Consider the following 16,341-nt stretch of genomic DNA (forward strand, 5'->3'; position numbering starts at 1 on the left):
TTTCTATGTGCACTGCTGACCACATCTTTAACACTTTTTAAAACACAGAATCTTTCCAAACAGCAGCCTTTCTTTGTTATTAACTGTGATGGAAATTAAAGTCGCAAGCATAGGTTCTTTCTTTGCCATGTAATCTAGCAGCGTATTCATTCCTGTGCTTTCTCTATTGTGCACATAATATTAACAAAGCTCATTGATAGAAGGTATGTGCTGTGTTGTAACTGTCTACCCATCAAGTTCTTTGACTGTTAAGGTCCTTTCCTATCTTTATTAATGATGGATAACCAGGAACCAAAGCTACTGTGATCACTATGGATGTAGGAGGGAGGGAAAGGAAGGTGGGGAAACCACTGTTCATCGTTTCTCTGTTGTACGCAAAGCCATGTGGAAGATACAAGGTGAGTCTGGCCGTATCTCATCTCTGCAAAGCCATCCCTATCTCTTCCCTGAGGATACACCAATGCAGCGCCCCTTAGTCCTCAGCTTCTGAGCCCTTCTCACTTGCTCCCTCGTGAGGCTTTCCCAGTAAGATGCTGACCCTCTGTAAATGACAGCCAGAGTCATATGTTGCAATCACTGCCAAAACAAATTAAGTTTGGACATGTCCAAAACCAACAACCTTTAAAATGACATTTATTTTTGGGAGAATTTAATACATGATATTGCACGTTGTATTCATTATTCAAGCCTCCACATTCCTTCACCTATCACTTCTAACCCTTAAAACCATTTTACTCTCCCAACGTGGTGGGCTTTTTCTTTATTATTTTTTCATTCCATTAAGTGTTTCCTCCAAGTGTAGGGGTGTGGGACAGTTGACTGAAGCCTGGAAGCCTTCCAGACTGACTGTCTCCCTCAGAAGCCATCAATTGCCAATAGCTCCTCCACTCAGGGTGAGACAGAGTGAAATCCTTATGCAACCATGCTTATTGGATGGTGGGATTTAACCCATGTAAGTGTTGTCCAGCTAGTAATGGCCACGGTGTTTCCAAGCAACATTTCTAGCACTGTTTTCCTGTCCTAGAAATCTTTCAACATTTCTACTGCTTCAGCGCAGACATCTACGCTACCTGGCTCTGACATTCTTTCTACCTCTGCTCCCTCAGGAATCCCTGACTTTTGATGTGTGTAAGGGACCTCTCTACAGTGTGTGATACAAACATCACTTTTAGATTAGAGCTCCCCGCTGCCAGGATAATAGTCTCTACACTTTGACCAATTTGCCTCTGTGTATTATTCTCCATCTACCACCCAATATTTTCTGGAGAGGGTTTAGAGGTTCCTGACTGTGGGTATAAAGTTGAGAACTTGGGTTCATTAAGTTACTGTCCACTCATTAGAATAACAGCATTAAATTCTCCCTAGGATTTATCACCTGGCCAGGTACAAGTTTATCACAAATTAACATCACATCAGTTACCATTTATGGAATGAGCTTTGTATCCAGTCAGAAAACGATTGGTTGCTCCACACCTTTCCTGCATTATTGCTCTGTGGGCACTGCTGCTTTTGTCTGAAGCACAGCAGCAGCTGCACCTGATACTAAAGCTGCCTCAGCTGACGACTGCACCTATACAGCCACCGCTGCTGCCTTGGGGCTGAGGCCCTAGACTGGAAGAGCCTTCATGCCGTCTTAGCTCAGTCTCTGTCCTTTATTTACCAATAAAGATTCCAGAGCCAGGCGCTGGGTGAACATCTGCTAGCTCAGAGAGGCAGAGCTTCTTACACACCAAGGGGGACATTACAGGAGCATGGATGACTACACTGGGAAAAACAACAGTAACTATGGCACAGCCCAGATCTCAGATTCCGGGTGACCAGTGGACAAAGCTAGGACATGGGAAACATTTCATGGAGCATTTATGGTTACAGAAGATAGAGATTCATTCATTAAGGCAAATTTCAAACACATTGTTTGAACAAACTGTTGGGGTTGCAGCAAAGAGAAGTTTCTGCTGTTCTCTGATGACATTCTTAGTATCTGAGCTGTTCTACGTTAGATGTTCATGCTGACATTGCAAAATGATTAATTTGACATTCTCCACCATGGATTCATTAGGGTTGGATAAGATCTGGATTGCTAACAAAGATTTTTACCATACTTCACACACTCATGGACTTGGTAGTCAGAATGAATCATTTGATGTGATTTAAGGGTTGACAAAGTAAACTTTTAAGACATTTGTAGGATTTCTCTTCTGTATGAACTATATCATGTATTGAGTAAGGCTATAAAGATTCGCAAAGTCTTTGCTACATTCCCCACACTTTTAGGGATTGTCTTCAGTTGAATTTTTTTCCCTTTTTTTTTTTTTTAAAAAAGATTTATTTATTTATTATTTAACAGTATTCTGTCTGTATGTATGCTTGCAGGCCAGAAGATGGCACCAGATCTCACTAGAAATGGCTGTGAGCCACCATGCAGTTGCTGGGAATTCAATTCAGGACCTCTGGAAGAGCAGCAGTCAGTGCCCTTAACCTCTGAACCATCTCTCCAGCCCCCCTGAATTTTCTTTTTTCTTTTATGTTGTCTAAGGGATGAAGAACAGGAAAAACATCTGTCACATGCTTCACACTTGTAGGGTTTCTCTCCAGTATGAACTCTCTTGTGTTTTCTAAGGGATGACTGATAATGAAAGGCTTTGCCACATTCCTTGCACTTGTAGGGTTTCTCTCCAGTATGAGTTGTTTGATGCTCCAGAAGACTCCTAGAATAGGAAAACTGCTTGCCACATTCTACACACTTGTAAGGACTGTCTTCAGAATGGATTGTTTGATGCTCTCTAAGGGATAACGAGGAGTAAAAACATCTGCCACAGTCCCCACACTTGTAGGGATTGTCTTCACAATGAATTGTTTGATGTCGCTGAAGAGATAAAGGTAAGTAAAAACATTTGCCACACTCTTCACACTTGTATGATTTCTCTCCAGTATGAATTGTCTGATGTTCTTTAAGTCTTTTAAAACTGGAAAGACGTTTGCCACACTCTGCACACTTGTAGGGATAGTCTTCAGAATGGATTGGTTGATGTCGTCTAAGCGATGAAGATGAGGAAAAACATTTGCCACACTCCTTACACTTGTATGGTTTCTTTTCAGTGTGGACTCTCTGATGTTTCCGAAGGTGTGCAAAAGAGGAGAACATTTTGCCACACTCTACACACTTGTAGGGATAGTCTTTGGAGTGAATTACTTGATGTTGTCTAAGGTATGAAACTGAGGAAAAACATTTGCCACACTCTTCACACTTGTATGGTTTCTCACCAAAATGATATCTTTGGTGCTTATTTAGGTTTGAAGGGTCATAAAAAGCTCGGCCACATTCTTCACACTTGTAGGGTTTCTCTCCAGAATGAATTTTTTGATGTTGCTTCAGCATTGAAGGATAGTAAAATGACCTGCCACAATCTCCACACTTGTAGGTTTTCTCATCAGTGTGATCTTTCTGGTGTATAAAAAGTGACTGGCGAGTATTGAAGGCCTTGTGACATTCTTTACACGTGTAGGGTTTTTCTCCAGTGTGAAGTCTCTGGTGTATGGAAAGTGCTTTATAAGAACTAAGGCCCTTACCACATTTTTCACACTTGAAGGGTTTCTCCCTTGTACGAATTCTTTGGTGTTGAATGTGTAGTGAGTTACAGTCAATGGCTTTGTTGTAAACATTATAATCACTGGATGTTTTTCCTGTTGAACAGAAGTTGAGATATGAATAAAGGCCAGGAAATATTCTTACAATGCTCACTTACAATGCTTACCTTTTAAAAAGAAAACATTTGTTCATGTATACTGAAGCATCAGTAAGAAAATACAGTACATTTCAAAACCTATAGGCACTAAGAATAAATGATAAAATAATGTAGGGAGAAATAATTTATACTTCAACTAGAATAAGGGCACAACCAAATAGAATATAGACGTAATGGCATATAATTCAAAATTTAATAGCTAAGTAACGTGTAAGGGCATTTTACTAACAGAAATAAACCTATTAAACAATAGAGATATTATATGTCTAGACACCCATGAAAGGATAAAATAACTAAGCCTGGAAAGAGAAAGTTAATTGTGATTGTGTGAATTTGAGCTATTGTCTAAATGTGAATTTTTATCCTCCACATAGAATTATATTTTCAAAGATATGAAAGATAGGACTCCTCAGTGCCTGTCTCCCTGTGGCCTGTAAGCCAGACCAGAAAATCCTACTCCTTATCTGTAGGGAAGATGAGCCGCTCCTCATGCCCCATGGCACAGGAGGTAGAGTCTCTCCTGCTGAGGAGGACCTTAGGTTCTGCTCCACACTCCAAATGTGTCAGGCAATGGAGACCCTCATTGCAATTTCTCTGTAGTCCATGTCTCGTGAACTGATAGTAAAAGATATCGAGGGAAACCTTATACCTATGCCTGCTACCCAACTGTTACAGGAACTACATGCTAGTTCAACTGGCCTTGCCCTGTCCCCTGGTTTTGAATTTTCCTTCTCTTAACAAAGCTAATTTCAGAGCTAAGATGTCAGTGCCTGATTGTGTAAGGAGTCCTCAGGAAAAAGGTAGATAATACATGACAAGGCTCTGCCACAGGACCAGTGAGCACAGCAGGCTGAACTCTGGGCACTCATGTAAACTAAGCTGCATGTGCCTTGTGGCAGAGGGTATAAGAAATATGGGTTCCTAAGAAGGACATGCATGGAGGACCCCAGGAAGGGGAAATAGATAAGATCTCCTATGTAAACTGGGAGGGGAGAAGGGAAGGAATGGGGGAATGGGAACATGAGGGATCAAGATGACTGAGTTGGGGGAGAGAAGGAGAGCAATGAAACAGGTGTCTTGAAGGGGGAGCCATTCTGGTGTTAAGGAGAAACCTGGTGCTAGGGAAATTCCTAAGAATCCACAAGGATGACCTTAGCTAGGATTCCAAGCAATAGTCGGGAGGGTGCTGGAACTGGCCTTCCCCTACAATCAGATTAGTGACTGTCTTAGTCATCATAGAACCTACATCCAGTAACTGATGGAGGCAGATGCAGTGATCCACAGCCGAGCACTGCGCTGAGCTCCGGTAGTGCAATTGAAGAGAGGGAGGAAGGATCATATGAACAAGGGAGGTCAAAATCATGATGGTGAATAACACAGCAGAGACAGCTGACCCAAGCCAGTGGGAGTTCATAGACCCTAGAATGACAGCTGGGGAACCTGCATGAGACCAAACTACACCCTCTTGAATGTGGGTGACAGTTATGTAGCTAGATCTGTTTGGGCAGCCCCAGCAGTGGGACCAGGACTTATTCCAGGTGGATGAGCTGATTTTTAAAAACCCACTCCCTGTGAGGGGATACCTTGCTCAACCTTGATATGGGGTAGGGGGATGGTCCTGTAAGGCCTTGTATCTCATTCTGACCTACCCTTCTAGATCTAATGGTCAGATCCTGCTGAACCAACTGGTGGTAAAAGTGTTGAAAAAAATCCAACGGCCTCTGCTAAATTAATGTACCTAATGGCCCAATACAACCCCTTCTAAAATACACTAATGCTTTGACTCTTCCCTAAGATCAGTGGAGAATGCACTGCTCAAAGTGACTCTGATTTGTCTGAGTTTTATCCAACAGCTCCCACCCCCAAGTTGTTCTAATCAACAGAACTGACACTGTTCAGCCTCTTTCACTGCCCCACTGGGGGGGACTTGTGGGTTTAGCTTTATAAACTCAATATTCTCACTGTGATGTACAGATCTTTCTGGCATGGGTCTGTTCTCGATGTCTGTAAATAAATGACTCTCAATCTGACCAACACAGACTTCTCCTTCACGGAGTCTTATATGACAATAATTCAACAAAAAGAAAAACCTTTGAAGTCACTGTAAATAGAAGCACACCTCGCTGTTGGAAAGATACATAGCTTAAGAGACTTAAAGCATCTAAGAGATGTGCTTTGACAACAGAGACCTGAAGGAGAGACCTAAAGAGTGATTCCCAGAGTATCATGTTTCAAGGCACATGGGAAAGCCTGCCTTTCTATTGGATACTTAGATCTCAACTCTGCCCCTGAACCCTCATTCCTACACACCTGGGTGCCCGGCGGCTGCTGCTTGTCTCTTCCCATCTAAAGGCTCTGGTCTTTGCTCCAGAAATGTCACCAGGTGTGGCTTAGGCACAGCAAGACCTGTTTGTAGAAAAAGGGAAGAAGTTTGTTTATGTGTTCTTGTACACGGAATTGACATGTCCCTAGCTGTACCTGGCTTGTAAGGACAGAGATGAGGTGACAAATGACTGCAGACAATCAGTTCCTTAAGTGTTTTCAGACACAATTACTACAACATGTGAAGGAGCTTACAGCACCTAGAGTCTGAGTTTCATTTAAAAAACATTAAATCTGAATCGTGAAACACTTTCATTACAAGTGTGCTCCATGTCTCAGGCCACTGAATTTCTGACAGTCCCACTAGAGTGAAGGAAACACACATCCAACACAAAAGTTAAAACACAAAAAGAAAAAAACAGTGAAGAGATTTTTTAAATAATTATTTTTATTTTTCATATGCATAGGTGTTTTGACTGCATGTATGTCTGAGTGAGGATGAAGATTAATCTAATTAATCTTTATCAATAAAAATCAGGTGTCGGCCGGGCGGTGGTGGCGCACGCCTTTAATCCCAGCACTTGGGAGGCAGAGGCAGGCGGATCTCTGTGAGTTCGAGACCAGCCTGGTCTACAAGAGCTAGCTCCAGGACAGGCTCTAAAGCTGCATTGAAACCCTGTCTCGAAAAACCAAAAAAAAAAAAAAAAAAAAAAAAATCAGGTGTCAGGTATTGGGGTAAGAATCTGAATGATCAGAGAAGCAGCAGAGCAGCCAACGTCCTACCTCTCCCATTCCTCTGTCCAAATGGGATAAGTACCCATCTCAGCCCAACCTTACCACTTCCTCTAGTGACATTTCATTTGTATTTTAATAGAAAAAGCTTGTCTGAAGACCAGAGTGCAAAACAGTCACACTAGTCAACTAAACAGGCTGGGCGGTGGTGACACACCTTTAATCCCAGCAGCCACAATAGTTAGCCATAGAGGCTAGGTGGTGGTGTCACACACCTTTAAACTCAACACTAAAGAGGAATGGTGTAGGAGGTTCTTCATTCTATGTGTTGCTTTCATTGGTTAATAAAGAACTGCTTTGAGCCTATGGCAGGGAAGAAGAGAACTAGGAGGTTGCATTCTGGGAGGAAGAAAGCAGAGACAGGGAGCTGCCATGGAGCTGCTAGAGACAGACATGCTGAATCTTTCTTAGTAAGCCACTGCCATGTGGCGATACACAGATTAATAGAAATGGGTTAAACTGAGATGTAAGAGTTAGCCAATAAGAAGTTAGAGCTAATGGGCCAAGCAGTGTTTTAATTAATACAGTTTCTGTGTGGTTATTTCGGGTGTAAGCTAGCCAGGCGACTGGGATGAACAAGCAGGCCCTCCTCCTGTTACAGTGGAATATAAGGCAGAATGAGACAGAAACTTGATCTCTTTCAGTCTGATGATTTCATACAGCCAAGAACTCTCTAGTGACCTGGCGGCTTGCTTTTCAGATCTTCAGTCACTGGGTTTTTATTATGCATGCCACAACTTCCTGTCCCTCTCTCTACAGTCCTCCAAACCTCTAGGGTCAGCAAGCTCCACCCTCTGACTCCAAACAAACTTATTTGTCAGAACACAATTAAAATATTGCACAACATGAGGGTGTCAGATCTTGGCATTGCAGACGGTTGTGAGCTGCCATGTGGGTGCTGGGAATTGAACCCGGGTCCTCTGGAGGAGCAGTCAGTGCTCTTAACAACTGAGCCGTCTCACCAGCCCCCAAATGATTTTTAATATAGCAATCTCCCTAATTTTCCTGAAAGTGAAGGATATGAAAATCACTGCTGAAATGCTCCCGTTAGATATCATACAATGTGAAGAAGCTACATGTTGAAGTAAACTAAGAATTCACTATAGGGGAGATCCTTACCCAGGAATTCCAGGTGGCTATAGTTCTCCAACATCACATCCCTGTACAGATTCCACTGAGCAGGCTGCAGGCATTCCCTCTCTTCTGGAGAGAACTCGATGGCCACATCCGAGAAGGACAGCATTTCCTGAAATAAAGATCAACAAATGATCCACACTTTAGTAATTAAAACCATCAATAATATAAATATCAAGATGCACTGAACTGGATGGCTCTGTGACCTCGATATTAGCTAGGGTCATCTGAGGAGAGAGAAACATAATAGAGAAAATGCCTCCCAAAGACTGTCCTATAGAGAAGAATATGGCATTTCTTAATTAGCGACTCATATGACATATCACAGCCCTTTTATGGGTGGTCCCCAATAGGCAGGCAGTCCTGTCTGGTATAGGAAGGCTGGCTGGGCAAGTCAGTAAGCAGTATTCTTAGTGACTTTTATTCCAGTTCTTGCCTCAGGTTCCTGTCTTGATTTCCCTCAGTGATGGACTGTTACCTGAAGTAGGAGTCTAAAATAAACCCTTTTTTCTCCAAGCTGACTTTCATCACAGGTTTTAGCACACCAGTAGAAACCCTTACTCAGGCATCACGTGTCTGTGGATTAGTCCCAGGATGAAAGAGAGCTAGAAATGTTTCTTACATAGGTAGTAATATTCCACAGACATGTCTGAAGTGGTCACATGATCTCATGCTGACCTATCAGAAGGAAAGACAACGTAAACAATTCTATAGGCCCAATTTGACACAATCCATTTAAGGCAGAAATGTAAAATGAATGCATCCACAGAGCGTGTATGTAGTGTCATGTGCTACTACACACCACACACATATGTATTCCTCACAGGAGAAAGTCACGGTGAGGGAGAAGGGATTTCTCAACAGTTCATGCGCACAGTCATGAAAGTGAAGTGTGATGAAAACACAGAGTCTGATGCAGCAAGGCCCCGAAGTAGAAGTAACGATAAGAATCACTCCCCAAATTGCCTAGCACAGTTACCACACGGGGAAGTGTCTGCCGTACCAGTGCCAACCCTCTGTTGGGTGGGGTGGGGGGGAGGGGCAGTACACCTGTAAATATTATTTAGGAGGGATTTTACCCAATAGTATTAATGACAGAAATTTCAGGGGAATTTGATTCTGGCAAAATTCATTTCTATAGAGAAGAAATTCAAATAGTGTCTGTCCTAAGGGGGACACATTGCCACTCACTGAAGACTGTTACGCATTCTTAGTATAACTTGGAGTTGGATATGGTACTCCACATGAATGGCAGCTGGTTCCACAGACAACAAGGAACAACTAAATGGACAGAGTCGTTGAAATAAGAATTCTTGCATCTCCTGTCAGTGTCCCACAGAGGTATCTTGTCAGAGAGCCAAACAAACCTGAAGACTAGACATTTCAGCTGGTTGTTTTGACAGGGGCTAGATATAATCTAGCAGAGGTTACTTCATAGTGTACTATGTTTACACAGTCCTTCTCATTCTGTGGACATATCTGTATTTATTCTGTCAACATTTTTCTTGGTAAATATGAGGTGGTTTAAGAGTTGATTGCAGGATGCCCGAAGGACTGAACCACCTGGGAGCAGCAATCAACCTCCCCTGCCCCAGTGGAAATGGACCCACTGGGGAGCAACGAGTAACCAGGACCATGGCACCCTCCACCTCTAGGAGTAACCATCTGAGCCTTGGGCCTGCTTGCACCTGAAGGAGATAACCAGAGGCTCTACTCTGCCTGCACCTTAAGGGGCGTCCAACTGAGCCACAGCCACCAACTACACCAACTGGAGGAAGAGGAACCCCCTGAAGCACAGGCTCCACCTATACTGCCTGGAAGAAGAGATGGGTAGACAACAAGGTAAGAATACACTCAACAACACAAAGAGCAAAACGATACCACCAAAGACTAGTGGCTCTACAACAGCAAGAGCTGAACACCCCAACATAGATGAAGCAGAAGAAAACGACGTTAAAAGTAATTTTATGGAAATGATTGAGGCCTTTAAGGAGAAGCGAAAAGTTCTCTTAAAGAAATGGAGGAAAAGACAAACAAAAAGGTGGAAGAAATCCATAAATCCCTTAAAGAAAACCAAGAAAGAGCAATCAAGCAGGTGAAAGAAATGATTCAAGACTTGAAAACTGAAATAGAGACAATAAAGAAACTACAAACCAAGGGAATTCTGGAAATGGAAAATTTGAGTAAATGGTCAGAAATCACAAATGCAAGCATAAACAACAGACTAAAAGAGATGGAAGAGAGAATCTCAGGTGTTGAAGATACTATAGAGGAAATAGATTCATCAGTCAAAGAAAATGTAAAAATCTAACAGAAGCTTAAGGCAAACTATCCAGGAAATATGGAACACTGTGAAAAGACCAAATGTAAGAATAATAGGGATAGAAGAAGGAGAAGAAGTCCAACTCAAAGGCACAGAAAATATATTCAACAAAATCACAGAAGAAAACTTTCCCAACCTAAGGAAAGATGTGGCTATGAAAATACGAAAAGCTTACAGAACACCAAATAAACTGAACCAAAAAAGTTTCCTCACCACAAAATAATCAAAACACTAAAATACAGAATAAATAATGTTAAGAACTGCAAAGGAAAAAGGCCAAGTAACATATAAAGGCAGACCTATCAAAATTACACCTGCCTTCTCAATGGAAACAATGAAAGCCAGAAGGTCCTGGTCAGATGTTATGCAGACACTAAGAGTTCATGAATGCCAACCCAGACTACTATACCCAGCAAAACTTTAAATTACCATAGGTGGAAAAAAACAAGATACTCCATGACGAAACCAGATTTAAACAATTCCTATCCACAAATCCAGCACTACAGAAAGTACTAGAAGGAAAACTCCAACCCAAGGAAGTCAGCTACAACCACAAAAACACAGACAATAGATGATCTCACAACAGCAAATCCCAAAGAAGAGAAACACACACACAATACCAACAACAACACAAAACAAAAGTAGCAGGAACTAGAAATCACAGGTCATTAATATTGCTTAATATAAATAGATTCAATTTGTCAATAAAAAGACACAGGCTAACACATTACATAAAAAAAAAACAGAATTCATTCTTCTGCTGCATACAAGAAGCACACCTCAACCTCAATGACAGACATTGTCTCCGAGTAAAGTATTGGGGAAAAAAGCTTCCAATCAAATGGACCTAAGAAACAAGCTGGTGTAGCTAATATCTAATAAGATAGATTTCAAACTAAAATCAATCAAAAGAGATAAAGAAAGGATATTTCATATTCATCACAGAAAAAATTCTTCAAGAGGAAATCTCAATTCTGAACATCTCTGCCCCAAGGAACATCTCTGGAAGCATCACTATCCCTGACTTCAAGCTTTATTACAGAGCTACAGTAATGACAACAATTTGGTATTGGCATAAAAACAGACAGGTTGACCAATGGAAATGAATCAAAGATCCTGATATTATCCCACACACCTTCAAGCTCCTGATTTTTGACAAAGAAACTAAAAATATAAAATGGAAAAAGAAAAGCATCTTCAACAAATGGTGCTGGTATAACTGGAAGTTGACATGTAGAAGAATGCAAACAGATCTATTTATTGCCATGCACAAAACTCAAGTCCAAATGGATCAAAGACTTCATGAACCTCACGAAGAGAAAGTAGGAGGTATACTTGAACACATTGGCATAGAAGACCACTTCCTAAATATAACCCCAGTAGCACAGACACTGAGAGAAACAGTTGATAAATGGGACCTCCTGAAACTGAGAAGCTTCTGTAAAGTAAAGGACATGATCAACAAGACAAAACAGCTGCCTACAGAATGGGAAGAGATCTTCACCAACCCCACATCTGACAGAGGGCTGATCTCCAAAATATATAAAGAATCCAAGTAATTAGACATCAAACTACCAAATAATCCAATTAAAAATGGGTACAGATCTAAACAGAGAATTCTCAACAGAAGAATCTCAAATGGCTGAAAGACACTTGAGGAAATGTTCAAATACTTAGTCATCAGGAAAATGCAAATCAAAACAACCCTGAGATTCCATCTTACACCTGTCAGAATGGCCAAGATCAAAAACACTGATGGCAGCTTATGCTGGAGAAGATGTGGAGTAAGGGGAGCACTCCTCCATTGCTGGTGAGAATGCAAACTGGTACAGCTGCTTTGGAAATCAGTATGGTGATTTCTCTGAAAATTAGGAATCAATCTGCCCCAAGACCCACAATACCACTTTTGGGCCTATACCCAAAAATGTTAAATGACACCACAAAAACACTTGCTAAACTATGTTCATAGCAGCATTATTCATAATAACCAGAACCTGCAAACAACCTAAATGCCCCTCAACAAAGAATGGATAAAGAAAATGTGGTACATTTACACAATGGAGTACTATTTGGCAGAAAAAAAAAAACAATGACATCTTTAATTTGCAGGCAAATGATGGAACTAGAAAAAAAAAATCCTGAGTGAGGTAACCCAGACCCAGAAAGACAAACATACTATATACTCACTCATAATTGGATATCAGACATAAAGCAAGGATAACCAGCCTATAGTCTACAACCCCAGAGAAGCTAGAGCCCTTTTCCAAAAACCGATAGGAGATGCAGAGATCCACAACTAACCACTAGGTCAAGTTTCAGGTGAAGAGAGGGACTAGGAATAATACAAACAATATTATTATTCATTAATATACCATGGAGTTAATACCATGATGGGGAAACCCACAGAATCAGCTGACCCAAGCTAGTGGGAGCTCACTGATTCCAGACTGACAACTGGGGAACCTGCAGGGCTTTAATCACATAACTGTGGCCTGAAACCATCACTAGCACTTGCTTCAAGCCACCAAGTTATGCAATTTTATGGCTCAGAAAGTAGATTAAACTATGAAAAATATGAGACATAATATAGTACCTGATTTGGAAACATGGATTATATAATTATGATTTTAGTTTCAAAATAAGTATCACATATTTTGCTCTGTACATTAGATGTCTAGATGTTTTTGCAGATTTTAATAGTTCATACATTGTTTCTGAGTCTTCTTAAAGCAACACTTTGTGGAGTATATCCGATACAGATTAGGGCCATAGACCTGACTTAATTTCACGTAGAGACTGCAGTGGAGGGAACAACAGAATGCAGATATCAAAGAGGTGGTCATGCAACCGCACACACCTTTCATCTCAAAATATGCTTTTTCATTTGCTAACAACTATGGAGGACACCATGCAGATGATTTTATAACCCGAATTAACAACATGATGAAAATCTGTGCTGCTCAGGTTTATTCCTTGCATGTGTTTGATGCCTGTTCAAATATTTGCAAGGTCTCTCCACGGCCTCTGACATAATCATATAGATTGATCGGCAGGAACTGAATGTCATCACCCAGCACCTCCAATCCAGGGTTCCCAGAGATGACACGTCTAACACAGCACGGCCATGCATGAGCTGTAAACACAATAACTCCTTCCCTCACGCTGGCATAGAGCACAGTGAAAGAAGCCTGGGAGGAAAGACACAGGACTGTCAGCAAGGGAACTGGACTGGACCTGTGCAAGAGCAGGACCCACCATTAGCAGTTGGCTTTACTGGTTGGCTATGCAGTGCCCCATGTGGAGGACAGTGCAGGAAGTGGTTTTGCTCTGGCTCACTGTGAGAAGCATCTGCGCAGTGCACCCTCTGCTGTAAGGACAGGGGAAGGCTTCCCAGCTGCAGCTGCAGAAAAAGACCCAGGAATGAAATCACAGCAGCCGCATCAGTCAAGAAGTGCAGTATAAAAATGAAGAAATAATGGAGTCTCAGATTAGACAGTAAAGGAACAAACTGTAAGAAACCACAGAAAACCGGAAGAAAGCCGCATCAGATCATGAAAGCAGCTAACACAGATTAACATGCAAAACGAATGAACCACTTTTTGTTGTTGCCGCATATAAGCAGAACTCTTCAAACAAAGCAAAGAGAATTCTTCCTCACAGAGTTAACTGCAAACGACTGTCCGAATACCAAAACCAAAGTCTTTAACAAGAACATGGCAGGGACAAAGTTTAAATTACATGTGGGATAAGTCAGCATAGTTTTATCATAGTTAAACTATGTTGAACACACATAGGTTGTAAATCAACAAAGTGTTGATTGCATCAATTTATCAAGGTGCTCACTGTAAGAAATGGGAAATGAACCATGGAAAGTATTTATCACATATTAAAGTTGAAATGTTCCCTGTCACAGACTCGGGTAGCCTAAGCTGGCCTGGAATTTGCTATGAAGCAGGGGAGGACCAGAGGTCCCTGCCTCCCCCCGCACAAATGCAGAGGTGACAGGGATGTGCCTCAGACGAGACTGACGTTTCTTTTCTGTCACAGGTCTGGTTACTAAAATCCCAGGGATACACACAGGTCTGGGAGTTCTCCTCACCTGCTGACCTAACAGTGAAAGACCCCGGAGTGGGGAGACTCTCACCCAAGTCTCAGGATAACAAGACTCCCCAGGAACTCACGAGAGACTGTCCTTGATGCAATTACACGAGGTTTATAGACAGGACAAGAACCAGTGCACTTATTTCCCATGCAGGGGTAAAGAGTTCGACCCCGAGGAGCTGGGAGAAGGAGTATTTAAGGGAAGAAACCATAGCACAATAATCCAAAGGGGGTAGGGAGGGCGTCATTGGAAAATTCCGAAAATACCAGTGGTAATCACAACGGGGTACCTCCCTGTTTCTCAAGATTATAATCTAACTTTGTCTTCAGCTAGTTCCTGAAACAGTCACTGAACCGGCTAATCTAGATTTTTGATTCATCTCTTCCTGTTTAGATTTTTGACTCTATTTTTTTCTCTATTTTTTTTCTGGATTTATCCTGGTCTTTCAACACAACAGCCTGGCAGTGTAACACAAGGCCATGAGAGATTTTCACCTGTTCCTAGGGACCCTGCTTCTGGACCAGCTCAACAAGCTCAAGGCCACATCAAGACGTTGACACAACCATTGGGGGCCAAGCAGACATCCTGTCGTTTTTACAGTTAGTCTGCCCTACATTAGGGATGGGGGACCTTTCAAGACTTTAAGGAAACCCAGAGGTTAATATGCTGCCTGGAGTCAGGTTCTCCGTTTCCTTCTTCCTGCAGAGGGTCCTCTGTGTGTGGGCTGTATGTGTGTTCTCTCGCCCCTAGTCACAGCTTTCTATAGCAGCTGGTCCTGGCAGATCTGTCTGCTGTGTTTCAGAATTTCTCACATGCAACCTGTTGCACCTCAGACTTTCCCTCTCTTAATTCTTTAACTGGAGACAAAATGAACACAATCAAAACCTCAAGACCGTTATACTAGGCTGGCTACAGAGCACAGGAAGGACCAGAAACCCCGTTTGGTCTAAAGTTACTGAGAAATCTTACAGCATCCCTGTGAGAATGGGTCAGAAGTGAAGCAGGCTTCCCCACTAAAGCTGCTCAGTGAAGTGAGCTCCCAGCTCCCCCTCAGGAGCAGGCAGTCAGCTGACCATCCTTAGCTTGCAACCCTGGACCTTGCACTCCGCGCTCCCAGGCTGCTCTCCTGTTCCAGAAGCCCAAGGCGGACTCGGGCTGCACGCGGCGTCCTAAGGAAATCATCGCTCAGGGCACAGTCCCTGTCGCCCTTTCCCCAGCCCTGACCTGCAACCTCAGGCGTCCCAGCCAGTTGAGCACAGCACCTCCAAGGCAGCTTCTCCCGGCCTCCCACCCAGCCCACGTCTGCTCCCTCCAAGACGGACCCGACCTCTCACAGTGCCTCAGGCAGCGATGCACCCTGGACCAACCTCCAAGTCAGAGACGCAACAGGAATGCACAGCAGGGGGACTCTCGCCCAACTTTGAGGAAGACACTCACGTGGAGACCAAAACCTTGAATGCGGATTTCCTGCTTGTCTCCCTGCGATGTCACATTCCCTGAGACTACATTTCCCAGAAGTCTGTCGGAAGGAAATCCCCGGACCCCATTGGAGATTTCTTCAGTTCCTGGATTTGTGCCTATTAGAGTCCTGGAGAAGTCCCTCAAAAGACCACCATCCACGTATGCAATCAGCAACAGGGTTGTTAATTTCCAGCATGCTGGTAAAAGACCCCCTGAGTAGGGAGACTCTCACTCTAGTCTCGGGATAACACGACCCCCCAAGAACTCACGAGAGACTGTCCTTGCTGCAATCACACGAGGTTTACTGACAGGAACCAGCGCCCTGAGGCCGAGACTCATTTCCCACGCATGGGTAGCGAGGAGTTCCACCCCGAGTAGCTGGGAGAAGGGGTATTTTAAGGGACGAAACCATAACCCAAAGGGGGTAAGGAGGGCGTCATTGGAAAATTCCGAAAATACCA

The 16,341-nt window shown here is 42.7% G+C and overlaps 1 protein-coding gene across 1 annotated transcript; it reads right to left on the minus strand.

The window, feature by feature from the left end:
* Positions 1–616: 616 nt before the first annotated feature.
* LOC119809617 (zinc finger protein 58-like) lies at positions 617–15,891 on the minus strand. Its single transcript, XM_038322557.2, is given in 6 exon segments — positions 617–2,211; positions 2,214–2,273; positions 2,417–3,684; positions 6,057–6,152; positions 7,980–8,106; positions 15,857–15,891. Coding segments are annotated over 5 exon segments (1,623 nt in total). The 5' UTR covers positions 8,104–8,106; positions 15,857–15,891; the 3' UTR covers positions 617–2,136.
* Positions 15,892–16,341: the final 450 nt, after the last annotated feature.

The sequence above is a fragment of the Arvicola amphibius genome, chromosome 3 (assembly GCF_903992535.2).
Source record: "Arvicola amphibius chromosome 3, mArvAmp1.2, whole genome shotgun sequence".
Lineage (NCBI taxonomy): Eukaryota > Metazoa > Chordata > Mammalia > Rodentia > Cricetidae > Arvicola > Arvicola amphibius.